Below are 23439 nucleotides of genomic sequence, written 5' to 3' on the forward strand. Positions count from 1 at the left end.
CTTCACTGAACTTAGCCTGACAGCTGAGAGCAAGTGAGCTTTCTATACTTTGCTGTGCTTCCGGAGTCTTCCAATCAAAGCTCACTGTTTTCTAGGAACCCACTCAGGCCAGCTCTGATACCAGGAGCGCTCTGTGTATGGGAGGATACAGAAATTGCCCAGAAGTGAAAGTCATTGAGCATGAACTGTAAGATTTCTCTCTGGGTCTGACCACCTCCCTCTTCTTTCATACCCGTGCCATAGCATCTCGTCTTCAGAAAGAGAGTCAGGCATGGCTGATTCAGGAGGGAAGACCCTCAGGCCCGATCCAGACCCACTCACCAGATTTGAGAGACCCAGGAGAGGATGATGGGTGGGGTCCAGAGGAAGCTATCCAGGGCTTTGAGTATGGATCTCCCACTTGCCAGTCAAGAAAACGGGAGGCATGTGGAATGGGAGGGCCAGTGAGTGAGCGGACATCCTTGTCAAATCCAAAGACATTTCCTCCACAGCCCTCGGTGGGAGGAAATGAGAGAATGGTAGAATAAAAGGATAGGTTTTTAAGCCGAATACCTTTGAAGTTGCTACCCCTAGGTGCACACATATAGAGACACACAGTGGGATGGCACGATACCATTTGATATACATAACAGTACTCTTCTCACACGTTGTCAAAGCAGCTCTGAATCTTCATCCACAAACCCAAATAGACAAGGCATATAGTTCTCTGTTTTCTTTAAATCATTGTTCAGCTGTTTGCCACACTTGGTCTCTGCCACCTTCCAGCTGAGTAAGCTCAAGCACTCTTAAGCCTCTCTGAGTCTGTTTTCTCATCTGCAAAGTGAGGATGTTAATAGCTCTCGCTCAGGGGGTGGCCGCGGGATGACATGAGACAACAGAAAGTGCATTGGACAAGGGCGGAACAGACCGCAGAAATTGGGTAATATGCGCTGCCTTCTCTCCTCTGCAGGAAGCCTTCACAAATACGTCAGCTCACAGAGCCGTTCCTAGGTTGCCGAGCGCATCCTTTTGTTCGGTGGATTGTTCGTTCATTGGCTCCTCAAGCACTGATTGGGCCCCTGGCAGTGGGGTGGTCCCTGCAGCCACACCTTTAGCTGCTCTAGCATCTCCTAGGGAGGCAGAGCTGGGTGCTGGGAGAAGAGCTGCCTTGTGGTCGGGAGCGTCTGGCACCAGCCCTTTCTGAGGTGGAGGGCAGCTCTGGAGACCCCCCCCCCCCCCGCCCCCGCCTCCTCGACCAAGTGTTGCCTTGCTCAGCATTTTCCCCACAGCTTCCTGGTGGCTGTCTTCCAGGCCCAGCTTTCTGCCCCAGGACCTTACAAAGGCTCCTTTGAGGAAAAGTTTGAGGCAAAGTGACTGTGTCATTTGATACAAGTGAGGCTCACGGGGGTAAAAAGTGTAGCTTTATTCTCCTATTTTGGTATTTTCTAGCCCAGAGAAAAATGATCAGCTGAATGGGGCTAGGGGCGGAAGCCAGGAGGGAGGGGAAATGCCCAAGAGCTGGAGAACTTGAGGCTCCTGTTAGCCCTGCAACTAGCAGCTGCAAGCCTGGGGCGTGACCTGCATGCCTAGAGGTGCCTCCTGCCTCCAGAGCTGGTGGGTGTACCAGGGGCCCCACTCTGCCCGGGAGGGGGCCTTTCCTCCCCCAGAGCACCAGGCTCAGCATGCTCCAGCCCTGGGCCTGGGCCAGTGGTCCCCACCCCCTTTCAAAACGTTCAGCCCCTGCACCCCTTGCCCCAGGCTGATGAGGTGGCCAAGGACCCGTCTCTCTCAGGGTGGGATTTGAGAGGCACCACAAAAGCCCCTTACCCCAGAGGGTCTCCTTTATCCACCTCGGGGGCTAGCCTCATGGACTACCACCAGGGCAGCGGCACTGGCCGCCATGCTCAGGGGGAGCCCTGCACTCAGGCGAGCCCCTCATTTGATTTCAGGCTCTGCTGTCACTGCCTTGAAGTTTCTTAATACTTTTTGAACAAGGGGCCCTGCACTGGGCCCCACAGCTTCCGGAGCTGATCTCTCCACTTCTCCGGGTTCTCGAAATCAGGGCGGCAGTCACTATGTATTCCCTGCTCATCTCTTCCCACACCGCTCGTTTGCATAGCTCCACATTTACCATGAACTTGCATCATATACTCACAGTCACTAGAGCCCTGTGAGGTGGCTGAGGAGAAGGACTTTGTAGGGATCTGTCCCATGACCCCAGACCCTTTGATGCCACCCCTTTGTTCTCCTTGAGAAGCAGGAGTGCCTGCCTCCTGACACCATGTGTAGTCCCCTCCTGCTTCACGTAGGGAATTTGCGAGTCCGAAGCTGATCCTCCTCTTTGCTCTTATGAGCCAAGCCCTCCGAGGGTGCTTAATGAACGCTGACTAATGAACCTGCAGCTGCTGCTCCTTTGGCTAATTAAATCTAAATAAGTCACAGACTTTAAATTATGAAACAAGGCTCGGCCAAAACAGCTTCAAAATACGGGAGCCCTGGCTTTTCTGCTGTGCCCTGTGGAAAAATCCCATCTTTTAATCATGCTTAACCTTCCTGTAGGAACAGTGGCAACCTTTAAATAATGAATGAATGCATATTAGCAAGATTTTCCCAAAGCTACACACATTGGAGCCAGATCAAAAAAGGGACAGAGGCAGAGACAGGCCTGGGGGCATTCTGGAACTGTCTGGTGAATTCCAGGGGTACCGGGAGAAATCGTTTTGTTCGTCAGAAGCCTAGGACAAGGACAGGTGACAGAGGACAGAGAGGATGGGCAGATGCACTGTTACCAGCTATGCTACAGGTCAGCGGAGGTTCCCACAGCACAGCTGGGGCTGAGCGCCCGCTTATCCTCTCACTTCTTCCCATCCTGCCTCTGCATCTCTGCTGGAAGACCCTCCAGACCAACAGCAGTGTCTTCACAACAGAGAATAGGTTGAATTGAGTCACATCCCATAGAGCAGCGCTTCTCAGACGTGCACGAGTCTCTGGGGATATTGTCAAAATGCACCTGTACAGTGGGCCTGCGGAGGGCTCCAGGATGCTGCATTTCTGAGATGCCTCCAGGCAGTGCTGATGCTGGGGGGTCCTCAGATCACATGTTGAGCAGCAAGGATTTAGGTTTTGTAATGTGGCTACATATTACAATCCACTGGGGCACTTTTAAGGTTACCCAAACCCCTGGACACCATCTCAGATAAATTAAGTCAGAATGTCTGAAATCACACCGTAAGCTTTGGTCCTTTTTGTGTGTTTGTTACTGAGTTAGAGTCTAGATAATTTACAGGCCGCCCAAATGCAGCCTAGGAAGCTTAATCAACTTGCTTGCAGTCACCTGCTAAAGTGGACTTAGACACAGCAGGGAAGCGTCCTTTGAAAGCGAGCCTGTCCTCTTCCCTCCTGCAGATTTCAGCGTCTCCAGGACCCCAGTCTTGTCCTTGGGCTCCGGTTGCAATCTATGTGATTCCATTTGGGGAGCAGGGAAGATTCTTCCATCTTTCCCTCCCTAGGCCTGCCTGAAATGTTACTATTAGTGTTTGCTTGTTTGGGCTAACGCTGAGTGTAATGTGTAGGTTCTGTTACACACCCAGTCTTTAGCAGCCGGTGTGAGTGCGCTGGCAGGGGAGATGCCAGGGTCACTAGGCTCTGTTCTGCAGGATCAGGGACTCCAGAGGCAAACTGGCCTCCTCTTTCAGCTTTGCTGAGGGCACTCAGCACAGAGGGGCATGTCCTTCTAAGTCCCCAGGCAAGGCTGCTGCCCTGGTTGTGTAAAGTCATGGTGCCTCAGGCAGAGGTCAACAGGATGAAGGCAGAGATGCTCCAGTCGTGTGCCCAGAGAAAACCATGACCTTCCAGCAGTGGTATGTGAATGGGGCCTTAGAGAGAAGTGCAGCAGCAGTGGGCCAGGTCCAGATTCCCTACAGCTGTGCTCTGCCCAATTTTATGCACCCCCACAATGACTCTTGCCCAGCACTGGGGCAGGGAGTGGAAGCCCGGCCGAAGAAGGCAGGGTATGGTAGACACAGTTATTTGCTTATCCAGTATCTATCCCTCCCTCCCCTGATATTATCAGAATCCTAATTTTGTTCAAGGCTGTAACAGTGTCTAGGCAAAAACTTAGCACCTCAGACGCCCTGAAGCTAGGAGCAGCACATGACCAGTCTGACCAATGAGATATAAGCAGAAGTCTCTAGGTGGGTCCTTTTGGAAAGCTTTAAATGGTGGCCCCTTTTCTCCCTTTTCTGACCTGGAGTTGTGGACCTGATATCTGGAGCTGCAGCAGCTATCTTGAGATCATGAGGCTGACAGCCATAGGGTGAGGAGGATAAAAGCCATGTGGTAAGGATGTTGGAGTAAAACGAAGCCTAGGTCCTGTCAACTTTCTAGGGCAGTTTCACCAGCCATCGGACTGCCACACCTGGGGCTTCTTAGTATGTGAGAAACAGAAACCTCTGTTTGGTTAAGCCACTGTGTCTGGGTTTCTTTTACAGCTGAACACAATCCTCACACTCAGGACCTTAGAAACCACAGGACCATTTCCTGGATTGGAAATGGGAAGAGAAGGTCAAAGCAAGAACACGGTCACCAGAAGAGAGGAGAAAGGAGGGTTTTCACCCACTTTGCGGAGGAGAGGTACCATCTCACCCTATAATCTTCAGGGAGTGATTGAGAAATTAAGTTCATATTCCTCAGACCAACATTCAAGATTATAAAATTTGGCCCCAAATCAATTTTCCAGGCCTGTTTCTGTTCACTGGAGAAGGATGAGACTTCTCTTTCTCCTGATACAGATTATACACTCCCACCCCGATCTTAGTTCGTGTAAGTCCTCCCTCCTCCTCTCCACCTGTCCCAGGCTACGGGCCCTTGCGGGCTACTCTTTCCAGAAGCCTTCCTATCACGCTGGGCTCCAGGGACCTCTCCCTCTTTGATCTCCTTCTTCGCTGAAGTCTGTGTACTGACAGCTTCTTTACATTTTCATGTGTGTTCACCTCCTCTCCCTTGCAAGGCTGGGAGATCCTCCAAGGCACAATCTTGGGGGCATGGTAGTGTAGAAAGAGCATGTGCTTTGGAGTCAGACTTGAGGTCTAAGATGATCCTGGGTAAGTTACTTAACCTCTCTGAGCCCATCTCACAGATGGGGATGATATACATTTCTACCTCCCAGGCTTTTGCTGGAGATAGCCTCCATAAAGCATTGAGCCAAGTGCCTGGCACATTGGAGGTGCTCAAGAAGTGCTTGTATGTGGGCTTGTTGGCTGCTTGGTAACCCCTGAGCTGTGCCTTTTTCCTGTCCTTTGATCACTCTCCACTTCTGTCTCTCTCTCTTCTGATTTTCTGCTCTGCATTTGAATCGGGAGACTTGTACCAAGTTTGGGGAGTGACCACTAGCTGTTCTCATTTTCCCAGAGGGCAGACCTTAGGTTTCAGCCGTCAATCACAGTAGCAGGGCCAGAGGGGAGATTTCATGCCCATTGCTAAGGATGTGAGACGAGATGCTAACAACTGCCGAAGGGAGTTAACCAAATCTTTCTCTGAAGATTTGTAAGGAAAATGGATGGATTTAAGTCCAGTTTTACCTGGCAACAGGGGGATGGACTAAATGGCCCTATAACGCTTTGTATTTTTTACAAACTCCCAATTCTGTTTGCTATAATAAGTTAAACATCTGGGCCTTAATCGTCTCGATATCCTGATTTCCTCCTTTTGCCTCAACTCCACCCCAGATCCCCAGCTCAAATAAGATTGAAAAGTGACCCATAGCAAAAAATCCTGCCACTGAAAGTTTAATGAGAAATGACGGTTTTATTACTTCCAAGTAAATACCTGTCACATGCAGCGACACATGGAGGTAGATGCCTTGAATTCGAATGGGAAATGAGAAGTCACTGTGGACTTACCTGGCATGATCATGTGCACTGACATCAAATCCTCGAGACGTCTTCTTGTTTTCATGTCTTGTCACTGAGCAGCATTTAGAGAACCCAATGAGACAGAAACTTATTCTTTTGTCCCATAAGGCAGAGTCCTATGCTGGGGAGGGGGAGAGGTCAATAAAGGCTTGATTGATTACCCAGCTGTGTCCAGTCTCATTCCGTTTGCTACATTAGCCCTAAAGGCTCCTATGCCATTGGCCCGCCATTATTCCTGGGTGGGGCCAGTGGGGTCAGAGCAGTTGACAACTGCCAGCGGTGTGTGTGTTAGAGAAGGGATGGGGAGCTGGCTGTGGGGGAGTGGAATTCCTTTTCCTTGTTAAATACACACTGGCAGCTTCATTTTGTGCCTCCTGCGAGCCCCTAGTCCTTTGGTTATTGTTCAAAGTCTAGTCCCTTTGGTTGTGGCTGCCTGTTTATCTATGGGACTGTGTACATCTCCGTAGTAGACAACTGTTTATTTGCTGTGTGTGTGTGTTTGGGATTTGAGGGTTGAGCTGTGTGGCCTGTTTTTTCCCCCTCCACCTCTTCCACTAGTGCAGCATTGCTGACTTGCTCTGGGCCCAATCAGGCATTTAATTCCTCCTTCCCAATGCCCCTAGGAGTATGCCCAGATTTTGCCACCCTGCCTCACCCAGGCATGCGCTGTTCAGCGGTAGGGATACCCTTTGCCTGTCAGATTCTGATAGGCCTGTCCTGGGCTTCCTGAAGCTCAGCGTCTTCCTTTTTGAATTGTATGTTGCCTGAGGGCAGGTGCCAAGCCTGCATGACTGTACAGTCCTGCTCAGGTCCAGAGCTAACCAGACCCTTGCCAATGCCCTGGGGATGCTATCCTGACACGTTGGCAGAGCTGGAAAGAGCCTGGGGAGTCTTGGCTTCGGTATTAGTTTCCCGTCGCTGCTGCAACAAATTACAGTAAACTTGGTGGCTTGAAGCAACTCAAATTTATTCTCTTCCAGTTCTGGAGGTCAAAAGCCTCAAATATGTTGGCAGGGCTGCATTCTTTCTAGAGGCCTATTGCAGCTTCTAGAGGCTGCCTGCATTCCTCGGGTTGTAGCCCCGCATCACTCCAACCTCTGCATCCATGGTCACATCTCCTTCTCTGATTCTGACCCTCCTGCCTCTCTCTTATAAGGACCCTTGTGATTACATTGGGCCCAGCTGGGTAATCCAGTCTCCTCTCCCCATTTCAGGGTCCTTAATTTAATTACATCTTAAAGTCTCTTTTGCCATGTAAGGTAATGTATTCACAGGGTCTGGGGATTGGGACATGGATATCTTTCGGGGGGCCTATCCCCACGCCTCCCGCTGTTCCCTGCCTCAGAGAAGATCTATGAAAGTGAGTACATGTGGTAGATCCCAAGCCAGCCTAGTCATGGTGTGATTTTAGTGCTTCTAGAAAGGCTTCCTAAACCCCTTCTCCTACAGATACCTCCCTAACCTGCTAACTTCTGATCCTCTCAGGGGAGAAAGTATCTTCATCCACAGTGAGAATGCAGCTCCGTACAAGGTTTCTTCACAATAAGGTGTAAATGGTTGACAGCAGAGCCTTTCCTAAGAGCAGGTTCTGATGAGCGGGAGGCACATGTGAGGGAAGGAGGTGCCAGGAGAGAGTAGGCAGGGAGTCTGGGGCTGACTTGGATCATGTCCCAATAACTCTCCTGCACAGAGATTCCCAGTGACGGAGAGAGCCAAGGCACTTGGAAGTATGACCATAAAGTTTTAATCAAACAGAGCAAAATGGCTGCGATGCAGAACAGGTAGTGCTTAGAGAAGAGGAAGAAGGTCATCTCCTTGGCGACATAGATGACGTGTATAAAGATGAAGCAGTACAGGAACATGGCAAACTGGTTCTGGGGGAGCAGGAGGTCCTGGAGGCGACCTGAGAACTTTGGGGGAAAGAGGAGAGAGGAGCTGGCAAAACCAGGGCTCAGGCGCCAGACAGACCTGTAGTCAATCCTGCACTTCTCCTTTCCTGAATGTGGCCTTGGGCAGGTTGTCTTCCTCATCCAAGGAAAGGATAATCGTGCCCACCTCACCAGATTATGAGGAAGAGTGAAACAAGAACTGAGAAATTTCTAGCAAGGTCACTGGCTCATAGAGGGAACTCCTGATACCTCTTGAGTCTCCTCGTTGCTCTCCTGACTCAGGCCAGCACCTTCCTTCCTCTGTCGTTCCATACCACCTCTGACTCACACAAGTGGGCAGTTTCCCTTTGACTCTGAGATCCCCAGATCTGGATGCCGGGTTTCGAGAGTGTTCTCTGGATGGTTTTCCCTGACACTCAACCTTGTTTTCTGGACAGTGGCACAATGAGAGGGTGTCCCTTGGGCACAAATGACTGTTTCTGACTCTCTTGTGCTGGCATATGTCACACAGGTCAGTCTGTGGTCCTTCAGCCCAGAGTTTGGTCTCTCCTGGGGACAGGTAGGGAGAGATGGGTTATGAGGCCCCCTAACCCCTCAGAACCTTGGGCGTGGGGGAAAGCAGCCTGAGTTGTCTGCCTGATTCCGCCTGTGTGTCGCTCATTTCCGGAATCTGTATAATTGAGGGCCAACAGACCCCCATTAACTGTAGAAAGCATCAATGTATAAGGAAGGCAAAAACTGATATAATTGTTTTGATCTATAGTTAAGAAGGCATCACCCAGGGTTTGTTCTCTAAAATATCTTTGAAAATCATGCCACCTTTTTTGTAAGCAGACAGATGGCAGGGACTGTGATGCCCTAAACCAGCTAGAAACCCACTCAGAGGTATTTTTCAATACAATGACATCTATCTACCCACCCATTTGCCCAGAAAAAGAGACAGTGGAGAGGGAGCTTAAAAACCAAGTCAGTCCTCCACCTTTCGGCAAATGCACAAAAAGTAAAACAGTTTTGTAAACTACTACCGAAGACTAGGATTTTGGACACATCGTTGTTGAAACAACTACATAAATTGTGGGGGCAACTAAATTAAAACTGAGTGGGGCCACCTCTAATATGAATAGCAAGGAAGGTGGAAGACCAGAGGAAGAAACCCGGCGTTCTGGCAGGAGGGGAGAGCTGGGCAGACCTGGTGGTTCTCTGCAGACTCGCTATGGCTCTTTCTGGCACTTTTTTGCAGTCTGCATGGGTTTTCAGTCTGAAATGCTGATGGGTGGTAATTATGTTTCTGATAACCAAACGTGCATTTGTGAAACCTTTTAGATTTTTCAAAACACTTTCAATGGTCTATCTTTTGAGCAGAAGACAGAGAGTAGATAGGGCTATACACCAAGGGTTTCCAGTTCATCCAGCATGGAGTAAGATTTCCAAACTAAAAAAGGGAAGACAAATATGGTTAGCAGGCAACATAGACCAAAGGCATTGTACCATACCATATCTGCTTTAAATAGTTTCAGGCTCCAACTTGTGACAAATTTTATCCCAGGATACTGAGACTAAAACCACAAGTTTGGAAATGGAATTTATTTATGAGAAGTCAAAAATATCAGGACATGCGCCAGAATCTTAGAGACAGGCAAGTATTTTCTAGATTTTTAAAAAGAGAGGAAAAAAGATGGATCCTGGAAATCCCAGTTCAGTAAGCTTGACTTGGTTCAGCAAAATCATTTAGTGTATAATTAAGCAGGTATTTTGTGAGCAAGAAAAAAATGATAATTATTAAGAAGCCATCATGTTTTCATTGAGAACAAATTGGCAAAACCAACCCCATTTTCTTAAAAAAAGAAAAATTGACCAGTCAGCTGGGGAAATGCTATGGATAGTATAACATCTTAATTCAAAGCATTTGACAGTGTGTCTGAGGATGGCGTTTTGGACAAGGTAGGGAAATGAGAGCTGGATAAAATATAACTCAAGGGTGCTGATGAATGGAACATTGCTAACCTGCAGGGAGATCTTTCAGTGTATTTACTTTAGGTCATATCCTCCTCAATAATTATAGCAATGACTTGGATAAAGACAGAAGGCAAGTTTCTCAGAATTGAGGATGACTCAGAGCTGGGAAGCATAGCTAATACATTACATCCAATAAAACTGAGAAGTGATGAATGTGAGTTGTTGCGTTTGGGTCAAGAAGTGAATTGCATGAGTACATAAAAATGGTAATAGCTAACATTTATTGAGTGCTTACCTAATGTGCCAGGCTCACTGCTAAGTGCCTTACAGGCATTCTCTCATTTACTCCCCACAACGAGCCTATGAGGTACTTACTACCTTATAGATGAGCAAACTGAGGCTCCGGGAGGATTAGTAACTTCCCAAACGTCATCAAATTTATACACGGTAGATTTTAACCCAGGACTGTCTGATTTTAAAGCCCAGACAACACTGCTTTACACAATAATATCTTTCACTATTTACTGCTTAGGATGGTCCACTCAGTGCTAAACATCTCACATCCCCTTTAATCACAGCAGCCTTTCTTATCGCCATCTAGTACAGATTAGGGGAGAGTGGTCCATTTCTTGTGAAAAGATTTCTCCGTTTAAGTTGACTACAGGGCAGTGTGATCCAACAGAGCAAAAGCAGCCTTGATCAGGGGAGGGGATGGTTTTACCCAAACCCACTGGCCAGACTGCGGGGGGCGTTCTGGGTCTAGCCCCGGGCACCACAGTGTAAGAGAAGCAGAGAGGAACGGAGAGTGGCCAAAATCCAGTCAAAAGGGAAATGTTGACGACTTTTGCCTGAGAAGCAGAGCCATGGGCAGGCGGGTGGAAAATATGGTCCCAGTGCCCCTCCTGGGGTCAGCTCTCCTTCGAGAGTTGGAGCTCAGTTTAACTCGGAAGCTCTAAAGCAGTGAGCAGCCCATCCCCGGACCCAGGACAAGATGCCTCGGCGAAGAAGGTAAGGTGGGCCCTTCTTCGCTCAGGGGCGGGACCCCTTACTCCCAGCGTCCTCTCCAGCCTTCTGGGCCCGGGGGCCTCTCTCTGCCAGCGCCGCCTCCCTTCCCTGTCACCTACCAGGCGGGGCGTCGCCTGCTGCTGCAGCTGCTCCATCACCTCCTCGTGCTGCCGCTGCCGCTCGTTCTCCTCGTGCAGGTACTTGAGCCGCGTGAGCTCGAACTCCATGCGCGCCTTCTCCAGCTCCATCTCAGTGTTGTTGCGCTCGGGCCCCGGGATCCCCAGGGCGCGGGGCAGCTCTGCGAGTTCGGGGCCATCGCCCGCCTGGCCTTTGGTGGTGGGGCCGGCCTTGGGCGACAGCGACTTAGGGGGCCCTGGGCAGCCGCCGTCCTCACAAGCTTCCTTCTCCTCTAGGTAGTCGTAGGAGGAGTCTGGCTTCGGGGACTCTGCCTCCTGGGGCAGGGAAGCCGGAGTCGGAATCGTGAGGAGTCAGTGTGTGGCTGCCCCCACCCTCACCCCCACCGCACTCCGGCAGCCCCGACCACAGTGGACTGGGGTGTTTGAAAGAGTGTTGTGAATTGTAAAGCTCTAGACTGAGTTCTTACTGGAAATGCACTTAACTCGAGTTATCAGGACCTGAGAGTTAAGAAGGAGAGAGCAAACTGACACCAAGGAATGGCCCTTGAAGTTGCAAGTGGAGGCCCTGGGGAGTCGAGGTGGAAATCTGTCTTCTTGGTGATTTTCAAATCACCACTGGAGGTAATTCTCCCCCACCCCCACCTAACTTTAAGGCCAGTTAGATACCCAGGCCTCTTGGGCCTACAGAGGGAGGAAGAGACCCAGGGTCTGCGTTAAGAGAACCTAAATATATGGGGACGAACAGTAGGGCTATGGGAGGAGCGGGGTCCCATCCTCAGAGGTCCCATCCACAAAGGGCCCCACATAGAGAGGGAGATGGGAGAGATCAAGGCTAGCTTCGAGTGACTTCATGATCTTGTGAAGGGCTACCTGGTCCCTGGTTGCAGCTGGGTGCCAGTTGTAGGGATGGGGTGCATGTCACCTGCTCTTCTTAGCAGCTCTCTGGAAGCTCAAAGCCCTCAGCTCCTATCACATGTCCCCAGAGTACTCTTCCTCCCCCTGCAGGGACAGGCTGGGGCTGTGAGATGAGGCATCCCCCTTACCAAAGAAGGTCTTGACTTCCCTTCAGACATGGGGTCATCAGGCGCCATCTTGGGGAAGGTTGGGCAGTTTTCTCCTGCCCCCCGAGCTTCCATCATCTCCCTGTCCTCTGTGGCCATCCAGAAAACCACGATGCTGCCAAATGGGGCCAAAGGACATCTTTTGAGGCACTAACATTTGGCCTCACCAGATTCCACAGCCCAGCTGCCATCACAATCCCCTGTCCTCATAATAACCCACATTCTACCAGTTGCTAGGGCCCCTTTGGCAGAGGGTGTGACATCTCTGAGGTGCCATTATTAAGAACTGCAGGATGGGCCTTTGCCACCCGTAGAGACTGCTTTGAAAACTAGAATTCCACCACTTGAAATCCAGAATCCCATCATTGGAAATCCACTCCCTTGGGTTCCTCTTTTAAATGCAGACTGTACTGGGTGAGTCACCATTAGCTGCACAAACCCTGTTGGGGGCTGAGTTGTGTCGCCCCTGAGATTCAGATGTTGAAGTCCTAACCCCCAGTACCTTAAGAATGTGAACTTATTTAGAGATAGGGTCTTTACAGAGGTGATTAAGTTAAAATGAGGTCATTAGGGTGGGTCCTAATCCAATAGGAGTGATGTTGTATAAGAAGAGGAAATTTGGACCCAGACACGCACAGAAGGAGGATGATGTGAAGATAAGGGAGAAGATGGCCCTCCATAAACCAAGGACAGAGCCCTTGCATTGGTGTTCTCCAGAGAAAACAGAACCAATAGGATATATAAAATCATATATTTAATAAATCATATAAAATATTAATATCAGTTATAAAATATTAATATTTTAATATAATATAATTTTTATATAATACAAAATGTATAATTCAATATTAATATTAATAATAAAATCTATAATAAATCATATCTTATGATTTACTATAAGGAATTGGTTCATGCAGTTATGGAGACTGAGAGGTGGCTCATCTGCTCTCTGCGTTTGGGAGACCCAGGAAGGCTGGCACAGAGCCTTCCCTCACAGCCTTCAGAAGGAACCAACCCTGCTGACGCCTTGATCTTGGACGTGTAGGCTCCAGAACTGAGAGAAGATAAACTTCTGTTGTGTAAGCTGCCCAGTCTGTGGTACTTGGTTACGGCAGCCCTAGCAAACGAGTACAACCCCCGTTATTTATAGAATGACTTGAGGGGGACCAGCAAGAGGATTGGGGGGGCTGGGGTATAGACTTTGCTGTGTTCAGTTTTGTGAAAATGACAACAAATATTTTTGGTCGTTGGAGGCAGGGTCGCATTATGGAAGGAGAAAGGGCTGCATTTGTATTCTAGCTTTTTCACTCTCTCTAGCTGTGTGGCCAAGGGAAAGTGATTTTAACTCATTTTGTAAATGAGCATAAGGATTTAGCCACTTCCCTGCATTGCAGCACTAATGTGAAAATAAGACGGTGTATTTGCCAACTACCTGCCTATACAGGGGCTATGTAAATGATAACCATTATCATCATCATTATGAAGAGTGGGTTTGTCACTGGAGAGAAGAAAGTGTTCAAGATCTACTTTCTTGCGACTCTTTAACTGGACCATGGGAACTGTCTCACAGCTATTGCGTGAGATATTGATCCAGCTTCAAGCACTGTGAGTAGGATTGCCAGATAAATATATGGTGCCTAGTTAAATTTGAATTTTAGAGAAAAAAGTTTTATTATAAATATGTTCTAAAAATTGCATGGGACACACTTAGATTAAACAAATTATTCCTTGTTTATTTGAAATTCGAATTTAACTGAGGATCCTGTATTTTTATTTGTTAAATCTGATCTGCCCAAAGAAACAATTATGTATGACCAAATACTGAACTGCTATTAAAAATCACCAAGTATTGAAACGTATAATAAGTACTATGGGTAGTTGTATCAGCTGTATATCAAACAAGATTTCAGTGGTGTAAAACAGTAAACATTTAGCTCAGACATCTAAGAGTTGGCTGATCTAGACTGGGCTTGACTGAGGTGTTTGGCTGAGGCAGCTTTGTCCCACATGTCCCTCATCCTCTTCTTGGGAACAGTGGGCTAGCCTGGGCATGCTCTTTTCATGGCAATGGAAGAAGCACAAGAAGCCTCGGAACTGGCACACCATCACTTTCATCTTGTACTGTTGGCTTTCGCCAATAATATAAGGTGGTCTTACGGCCAAATCTAAAGCCAAAGGATGGGGAAATGTCCTCTGCCCCTTTAGTGGGAAGACTGCAAAGACATAGGGTAAAAGGTATGCATACAGGCAGGATGAAGAGTTGGGGCCCATAAGGCACTCTACCATCGTAGTCAAGAAGGTTGGTGCTGATGTGGTTGGAGTAGCTGGGGAAGGTTGGTGGAAGAGGTGACATGGAGGGTGGGTGGGATTTGGGCAAGAGGGATGGATCAGCATGAACAACGTCTCTACTGATAACTATTATCCATCTGCCTCTCCTTCTCTGCTTTCCACCTCCTCTACCCTGCCCTGTCCCTAGGAGGCTGACCTCCATGAAACTGCATTAATTCATTAAGCAAAGCAGTATATTCCAAAGCAAAATGGAGTCTAGGGCTCTCATTTCCCCTGTCCCAAGGTGAGATCCTCACATGCTTGTCCTTTAGTGGACTCTGCAGGAAGCTAGGGAGATAGGTCCCACGAGCCGTGGGTTGGTTTGGCACTCCTGGCATCATGAAAAGGGTCTCCCCTCCTCCACTGAGCCTGGGGAAATGGAGGTTCTAGTAAAGGCGCATGGGGGAGCAAGGGAGACAGGATCACATGGGAGCCCAAGAGGGACTTGGATGACTGGGCCCCACGAGGACTGTGCTTCCTTCAGTAGCCAGCTCTGGTGCACCTTCACAGCCTTTGTCATTGTTATAATTCAGCGGGTCCTGGAGTTTCTGCTTCCGTGTCTGCTCACTTCTCTCACCAACATCCTTCTCCACTTTTTTTTTTCCTCCCTCATAGCTTCAGTGTATGCAAGGTTTCTGCTTCCTCCCAATTTCAGCTTACTCATAACTTTGGTTTCTAATGGCCCTTATGGCCCTGACCACCTGGCCCCTCTCCATGCATTCTGTTTTATGTTTGTCCTGACTCTCTTAGTCTCTCATAATTTCCTAGTAGACTTTTCCAAGGGCAAGAGTTGGAATCACGTAGTTTGTCTCCATATGGGCAGAGCTTTTATTTCTAGCCACTGGGCAGCCTATGGATTGGGAAGGTGCTCAGCCCAGTTCGGGTGGCAGTGGAGAAGTGGAAGGAGGGGGAAGGCAGTGTGCAGAGCACAGCAGCCTCGGGTCGTCTGTAAGCAGGAGCTGTGTGTGGGGGGTCAGTTTCCCTTAGAAGGGGCATGCAGTGTGGCAGGCACCATGTTGAATATTGATGGGCACAATCATAGAGAACATATCAATTGTAGGTTTGGCAAATAACCAGAGGAGAGACTTGTGTATTAGTACAGCACTCAGAAGCTTTCATGTACATTATCTCATTTGATTCTCAGAATGCCCTTGCGAGGCAATTTAAAGCAGGTACAATTATTGCTGCCTGACAAGCAAAAAACCTGAGTCATGTAGAGCGATGAAGTGATGGGTGTCTGGGTGTAAAGACATTAGTGGTGGAGCTAGGACTGGAATGCAGGTTTCCCATCTTCTTCCTTGCTGTTTTTATAAGGATGGTCTTTGGGGCTCCAACTCTAAGAGGTGAGATGATTTTCTACCTCATAAATAAAAAGAAGTCGGTATGTACATAGATGTTTATTATAACATTATTTATAATAGCAAAAGACTGGAAAAAAGCTAAATTTCCACCAGAAGGGGTCTGGTTAAATAATTAGTGCTATACTCATATCAAGAATACTATGAAGATTTTACAAAGAATAAGATTCAAGAAAAAAACCAAATAAGGTGGATGCATCAGTGCAAATATGGAATGTTCTCCAAGATATATTATTCAGTGGAAAAGCAAAAACAGTGCTTCCGTATGTATTCAAATATGAAAATATATTATACTGGTATATGCCTAGAATATGCCTGGAAAGACACATAAGAAACTGGTTCAAGATGGCTGTCTCTGAGGTGGGAGAACTGAGGGACTAGGGGTTTGGGGTGGGAGGGAGACTTATTTTTAACTGTATGTCATTTTGTACTCTTTGACTTTTTAAAACAATGTGCATATATTCCATTTTCAATTAAAAATTTAAAAAGGTGTCTGGAAGAGAGAGCTCTGCTCAGCATAGATTAAGGAAGTTTAGGATGTATAACTTGTTCTAGTTGATGACAGACAGGCAGGGATCATGGAGCCACTGGTCCAAGCCACTGGGGCCATATCCAACCTGCATGTCTGGGGTAGTCTTTACTTCCACCAAGGGCAGATAGGTTACTGTGAAATTATCCTCTTCTCTTCCTGGCTGCCTCAGCTATGGACTGTCGTGGCTTTGAGACACTTCAGCTTGGGTACACTGGAGCATTTAGAGGATTATAATAGCAACAGTAACAATAGGTTACATTTATTGGGCACTAATCATGTACCAGGCACTGGGAATTTTTCGTGGATTATTTTACATAATTTTTCAGGGCAACTGTATGAGTTAGGTATTATTATTATTCCTATCTTTATAGAAGTGTTAGCTGAGTTTCAGAGAGGATAAGTCACCTGCCCACAGTGTCACAGTTAGGAACAGATGAAGCCTGGACTTACACACCAAAGTCCCTGTATTAAATCCCTTCCTGCTTGAAATACTTGACACGGTTTCTGTTTTCCTCACTAAACCCTGGCTGATACAGGGGGTATTCAAGAGAAGGAGTCACTCAAGATGCTCAGAGGACTTGGGGAAATCTCAGGAGGGAGCAAGGAGCTGCTTGAGGAGGCCCCCTCCAGGGATTATGCAGGGATGTGTGTGAAGGCACTTGTATGACCATTCCATCAGCTGGGGTCTAATCAGGAGACAGAAACCACTCAGTAATTCCAACAGGGAAAGTAAACTATAAAGAATTCTCAACTAGTGATGGGAGATTGACTACTTGGGAGTAAAGAGAGCTCTAAATAATACAGGAAGGAATAAATTTGGGAGAGGTGGGGCCTCTGAGGCTGAGATTCAGATCTTATTGGAGGGGGTGTGGCTGGAGCCACTGGACAGTGTAAAAGTTCACTGAGGTCAAGGTCAAGCAGGTCAAGGCTGGCAAGCAGGAAACTGCCTATGAGGGTGTCAACAAAACTCAGGGAGAAGTTGTCTAGGAGTTGGTATTGAACATGCCAGGAAGTCACTGGAGAGAACCTCAACCGGCAAATTTGTTGGGAAGTTGCTGGTAAGGTGCTCCTGAGCCTCTCAGGAGGTGAGTGCCATTGGGTGTGACGGCCAAGCACTGCAGCATTCAGGGAAAAAAGGCAGCATGCCAGAATGAGGAAGAGAAGCTCCTTCCTCCTGTGATGGCTCTCCAGCGCCCTCTACTGACAAAGCTTAACACCATGCGCCGGCAAGAGACTTTCATAGGGTTCAGCTCCAGTATCGACAGCAGGGCAATGGTGGGTCTGCAGCTGAGAAGCAAGAAATTCATAACTGGCTCAGCATGTGCATGCCTGGAATTCAGTTCCCTTTCAAAACGCCTACCTCATTGCCCTGGGGGAAGGTCCTGCCTTTTGAGAAGTTCACCCGAAATGATATCTCACAAGCCCCTTCCAGGTTCATGAGGCTGTGCTAGGCACAGAGGGGAATACTGAGGATCGCCATATGTGCTTCTGACCTCCGCGGACTATGTAATCTAGCTAGAGAGAGAAGGAATGCTACTGGGTGTTCTCCAATTACACCCTAGCCTGCCTGCCTTCCTCACTTTTGGCTAGCAGTTTTCTCAGCCTACAAAACCTCTCTCTCTTTTATCTTCACCTGTGAAAGTCCCCTCTAGCTTTCAGTGCCCATCCCAGCTACTCTTACCTGTGACGCTGTGTGCTTGATGTCTCTAGCTGCTTTGTGTTAAAAAGATCGGGTGCTCGTTTCATCTCTCCCCGTAAATGAGAGCCTGGGGGAGGGTAGGTCATACTGCCTTGCTCATAGCAGGTGACAGTAAAGTTTAGCCAATGGCCCTGGCCAGGCTGTGGCTCCCTTCTGGCTGGTGAGTGTGCCATGTGCAGGCAGACCGGAGGGTCAAGGAACCATGTCTTCTCTTTTTTGTCTTTACAACTAGAAGGCTGTCTTCTGAACCAGCTTCTTTTTTTGATCTTTCCACTTTGATGTGGGTGAATTAACAGTAGATGGATTCCCACAAAGTTGGATGTAAATCTAAGTCTTATAAATTTAGGGGCCAGCCTGGTGGTGCAGCAGTTAAGTGCACACGTTCTGCTTCTCAGCGGGCCGGGGTTCGCCCATTCGGATCCTGGGTTCGGACATGGCACCCCTTGGCACGCCATGCTGTGGTAGGCGTCCCACATAGAAAGTAGAGGAAGATGGGCACGGATGTTAGCTCAGGGCCAGTCTTCCTCAGCAAAAAAAGAGGACTGGCAGTAGTTAGCTCGGGGCTAAACTTCCTAAAAAAAAAAAGAGTCTTATAAATTTAATTCTGTGTTAAATGCTTGGGAAGTAGAGTGATAGGTGTGGGAACTTTGCTATGTAAAGGAATTTTGTGCATGATTTCACAAAGCTGCTTTCCCTTGATCTGTAATTTATGTCAGTTAAATGGCCATTCATATCCTGGGCTTGTTAAAGCAAAGCCCACCTGCGGTGAGCTCAGAGAAGCCTGCATACAGGTGCCCTAATGCTCTAACCAGGTTGGAGCTCCTGATGGGAGGAATATTCCAATGAAGAGCCTGCAGTCAGGCTGAAATTCTGGACTTTGTCATTCAGAGCTGGAGGGGGCTGTGGAGACTTCCAGCCTGGGCCACAGTGGCTCTTGGTAACAACTTCTCATTGGTTCATTTTGGTCAGAGGAGGGGCCCAGTGGAGTGCAGCAGAAAATGTTCTGCACCAGGGCTTAGGAGTCCTGGGGTCCTGGTCCAAGCTCCGCCATTAGCTAAGCCAGCCAAGACCTTGGCAAGTCATTGGAACCCTCCAGGATACAGCTTCTGTATGTGAAAACTAGGGCAGTCAAGCCTCCCCTGCTTCATGCAGACCTGTTGCCATGGTTTCCACCTTACAACAGGTGGGCTTGGAGTCCAGGGGTACATCTGCTGTTAGAGCTGCCCCAAAAGGCCTTTTAGAATATACTGAATGAGGTCTTGGAAGGTCTCCCCTATGATATTGTTGAAGTCACTTTCAAAAAAGCCTCCTTGAACGTTTCATCTGACACTCTTCTTTCATTTCATGTAAGTTACAAAATAAACTTAATTCCCATAAAGAGCTTTACTCTCCTCCTCTCAGTGCTGTTTCAGCCTCCCCAGCTACAATAGGAAGGGGACGCAACTCTGTGAAGCGAGTGTTGGCCAATACTGCCCCCTTGTGGTCAAGCTTGTCCTTACTGGAGGCTTTCGGCCCAAGAGTTTTTCGAGATTCCTGCTCCTGGGCATTTGCAGAATTATCAGAAGGTTATCTCAGAAAAGCTGAACCCACAAGACCCTTGGGAGGGGTTCCAGCTGCAGAGAATACCTGGCGACAACCCAAATCTGCAAAAGTGGCCTTGTGGAGGTCTGCGTTCCAGGGAGGAGGTTAAGGTGAGGAGGAATATGTCATCAACAGAAATTCATGGGAGCTGAGCCCAGGCAGAACCACGGGAATAAGCCCAACAATGGAAAGAGCCATGGGGGGCATTCACATTTGGGACATCTAGTGGGACATCACAGTTGGCAGCCATCCCAGCAGGCAGGTGGAGAGCAGCCCCCGGAGGCTCCCTCCAGCAGGCAGGAGGCGTTGGAGATCTGTGACAGCAGACAACTGGGTTTGTCGTGGGGCTTGGGATAGGAACGCCAATCCTTGAAGGGGTGTGGGGCTACAGAGCTGGGAGTTCCAAAGTGGAATGACAGGCAGAAAACTAAGACAGGAGGAGGGGAGGGTCTGACAGGAATAAAATTCGGGGCTTAGGAAATAAGGTGAAAGGACAAGAGGAAGCATTTGGGTCTTGGAAGTGGGGTAGCAGGTGGGCTCAGTTACCAGAATTGGGGGCTAGGTTGCAGCGGGCCTGGCTCTGATTCTGACATGTTCCTATAAATGCTCTGTAATCCCACAGGTGACTAGAGACATCTGGATAGATCGAAGTCTCCAGAGGGGAGCCAAACCCATGGGAAAGGATTAAGTGCCTCTGGCTGTACTTGAGGGGCTGTCATTTCAGACCTGTGTTTAGATTTTTACAAGATTCCACGTAGGACCTGAGCTTGGCAAATTCTGAAAGAGCTCAGCTTGTGTTTCTTCTCTGCTGGACCCTGTCTGGCTCTATCCCCTCGGACAGCTTGGGCTGCTCCTTCCCCGAGCTCATCCACCTGCTCCGAGCCTCGGAGGAACGTCCCTGCCAAGAAACAGAGCTGCCGCTGGAGCTGCTGTCCTGAGAGGGGTCCATCCACTGAGTCACTCCACGTTGTGGGGGCTGATGGTGGCTCGACGAGTCACTCTTCCCAGGCATATTTGCCTTGGACGAGTATGAAGGCCTCTCCTCCCAAATGATGGAATTTTAAGCGCAGAAGCAGAATAACGGGAGAGATGGCTGGGAGTTTGGAAAAGCTTCCCACAACCCTCATTGCGCCCCAGGCGAGGAACACCCCATCAGCTTAAAATCCAAGTGCTTGAAGTGAGACCGTCCTTAAAAACCCACATGTGGGCCATGGCTACGCTGTCCATCCGCCTTTGCTGGTTAAGAAGCTGCTTGCGTCATGCGCAGGATCAAAACTGGTTCACTCTGGCAGGGACTGGGCCAGCACCCACATCTTGCCTGCAGTTCAGAGGCAGTTTTGACGTGGTTTTGTTTTCAGGTGTCACCTTAGAGCAGAGTTTCTCAGAAAGCCAGTCCTAAGGGAGGCACCTGAAGAGCAAGTTTCCATGACTCCGTAAGTCTGGGCAGCAGTGCACCGCATGCCTCCTGCTGGAAAGCCCCATTCACACCAGCACGTGAAAGGCCTGGAAAGTCTAGCCCCGAGGAGCCCGCGTACTGCCGCTCAGTGCCATTCCCCAGGTTTATTTGATCTAGACTCATCTTCCCCTGTGTGCTCTGTGGTTCCCTCCCTGAGAATTAGTTTCCTGCTGAACTCACAGGGAACAATGACGCGGGGTCATTGTTAGAGGGTGGATGGGAGTGAAGCTTTGACCTGTGGAACCTGCCGGAAAGCCTGGTCCCCACAGCTTCGAGGAGCTTCTATGGCAACCTCAAACCATTTCCGTGATCTCCCTTCGCTGCCTTGGGTCACACCCTCAACACTGGACTGGAGGAAGGGCTGCCAGATTTAGCAGCTAAAAATACAGGAGGAAAGGCTAAATTTGAGTTCGTATAAACACCAAATAATGTTGTATAAGTATGTCCCATCCAGTGTGTGACAACCCTATTTGGAAGATGCCTGAGAGGTGTGGGGTGCCTCTGAGAGCCGGTGAACACAGAGCTCCATGGAAGAACCACAGGAGGACCTTGGCACGGTGCCCTGACACCACCACAGCCAGTCCTTTATGAGGGCCTGGATGTGAGGCCTTGGGCTAGGGCTCCATATGCATTGCCTCATTTAATCCCCCTCAGAAGGGATTGTTATTATCAACCCTATTTATGCATGAAGAAACTGAGACTCAGAGAGGTTAAGTGGTTTGCCCACACCACACAGCTGTTAGGTAGCAAAGTTGAAATCCAAGTTTCTTTCATTCCAAAGTCTGGTGTTTTACTTCCTCTTAGGCACAACCTTTACTGTCCCACAGCAGTGAACAGAGCCGAGGGCCCTACAGCCCCCGACAAGTCATCTTCTAAAAGATCCCATAACCTTTCCCCTCTTCCTCGCCTCTAGGCACCCTCCAAGGTTCCCAGTGACCAGGGTTCTGCTAACAGGCTTGCTGACCACTGACCACCACGGAGAGTGAAGGAGAGGTGGAAGTTTTCAATCCAGCAAGACTTAATTGAACCTTCTCTGCCCTCCTTTAGCTGCTCACCCTGAGTCAAATGTCACCTTCTCCGTTCTCTGTGGACCATTTCCCCTTTCTGCCACAAGCAGACTTCCTCTTTGGGGGCCTTGTGGCATGTGGTACATTCACCCCACGTGGCATTAGTCATGCTGAAATGTTACTGTTGGCTCATGTGTTTCTGGACCCCCGGACTCTGGGCTTCATTTTTTTTAACTGAATTTTTTTAGAGCAGTTTTAGGTTCATAGAAAAAGACTTTTGGTTTTTTTTAGCATGTGGGTGTCTGCTTCATCTCTACCCCAGCACCTTGCCTGGCATCTGGCACACAGTAGGTGCTCAACTACACGCTTGTTGAGCCACGAGTGAGGCAATGCACACCGGAAATGATCAAAAAACAACAACAAAGAAATATATCGCTAAGTGCATCTTTGCCGGAGAAAATGAAATCGATTCCCGGTTCTTGGCAGTCGAGAGTAGTGTTTTTGTGGCCCTTCCCTGGTTGATTTTCTAGTTTGTTCTGGAAGCCTGGACCCAAGGAGAAGCTTCTCCCTGGCAGCAGTACCGCCTTCTTCCAGAAGATGGCGGGCGAGGCCTGCAGCACAGCGTCGCGGGGCAGCCCGCCTGGCCCGCCGGCGCAGGTGAGCCCTTTTCATAAAGGACGCGGGAAACAGGGGCCTGTTTACCAGCTCTATAAATGCACGTGGAAGAGAAGAACTGGCCTTCGAGGTACAGCTGCTAGCTGATCTCTTGTGAAAAGGAGCCTTTTGGAAAGGGCGTTTAAAGGGAAAACGTGGCCACAGGTCCTGAAGGGGCTGCTTCTCATGGACCCCCTTTGAGTAGTGTCTCTTGAATAGCCGTGGAAAATGAACTTAATATAAAGCAGACACAGCCCTCAAGCGCTCCCTGACTCGGGACAGCATCCCTTCTGCCTCTTGAAGCTCGTTGGCTTTGGAAATCACCCGCGGCTCTGTGGCCACCTCCCCTGTTGGCTGAAGCTTGCCTCGCGGCACGTCCCTCTTTGCGCAGGTCTGCACGCTCCGCAGAGGTAACTGAGGACTTTCCGAGTCCAGCTGACTGGAAAGAGGCGATGGCCTAACAAAACGGCCTGGGGAATTTCCAGCACGATGGGAATTTGCCAAATAGCTCTTCTGTAGGGCTGACGAGGCCTACTAATGTTTGCTCCTCAAAGTCAGCCATAATTACGAAGGTAAGACCAGCCGGCCCCTGCCCCTGCCCCTGCGGGTGTAGGTGTGCCAGTGGGAAGAGGGGAAACATCTCCCTAATCTTGCCTAAAACAGATTTGAAGCCTGCAGCCGCCCGCCTCCCATTTTCCTTCTGACCTAAATCCTCCCCCGAAGCTAAGCCGGGCTCCAGGCCAGGGTGTCAGCTGTGCACAAAGGCGCCCTGTTTTGAAGGCCTGGCTGCTGTGTTTTCCTACCCGGTCTGACAAACGGTGTCGAACTCCCCAAGTCAATGTGATAACACAGAAATATGCAAAGATGGCCGTTGCCTCCCAGGAA

General features: G+C 49.0%; 1 protein-coding gene across 1 annotated transcript; it reads right to left on the reverse strand.

Annotated features, from left to right (window-relative positions):
• Positions 1–7390: 7390 nt before the first annotated feature.
• Positions 7391–12038, reverse strand: TMEM247 (transmembrane protein 247). Its single transcript, XM_046661838.1, has 3 exons — positions 11922–12038; positions 10861–11193; positions 7391–7801 (listed from the first exon to the last, which is right to left on the reverse strand). The coding sequence occupies exons 1-3, from the start codon at positions 12036–12038 to the stop codon at positions 7391–7393; spliced, it is 861 nt and encodes a 286-aa protein (XP_046517794.1).
• Between the last annotated feature and the right edge of the window lie 11401 nt (positions 12039–23439).

The sequence above is a fragment of the Equus quagga genome, chromosome 5, assembly GCF_021613505.1.
Source record: "Equus quagga isolate Etosha38 chromosome 5, UCLA_HA_Equagga_1.0, whole genome shotgun sequence".
NCBI classification, from domain to species: Eukaryota; Metazoa; Chordata; class Mammalia; order Perissodactyla; family Equidae; genus Equus; species Equus quagga.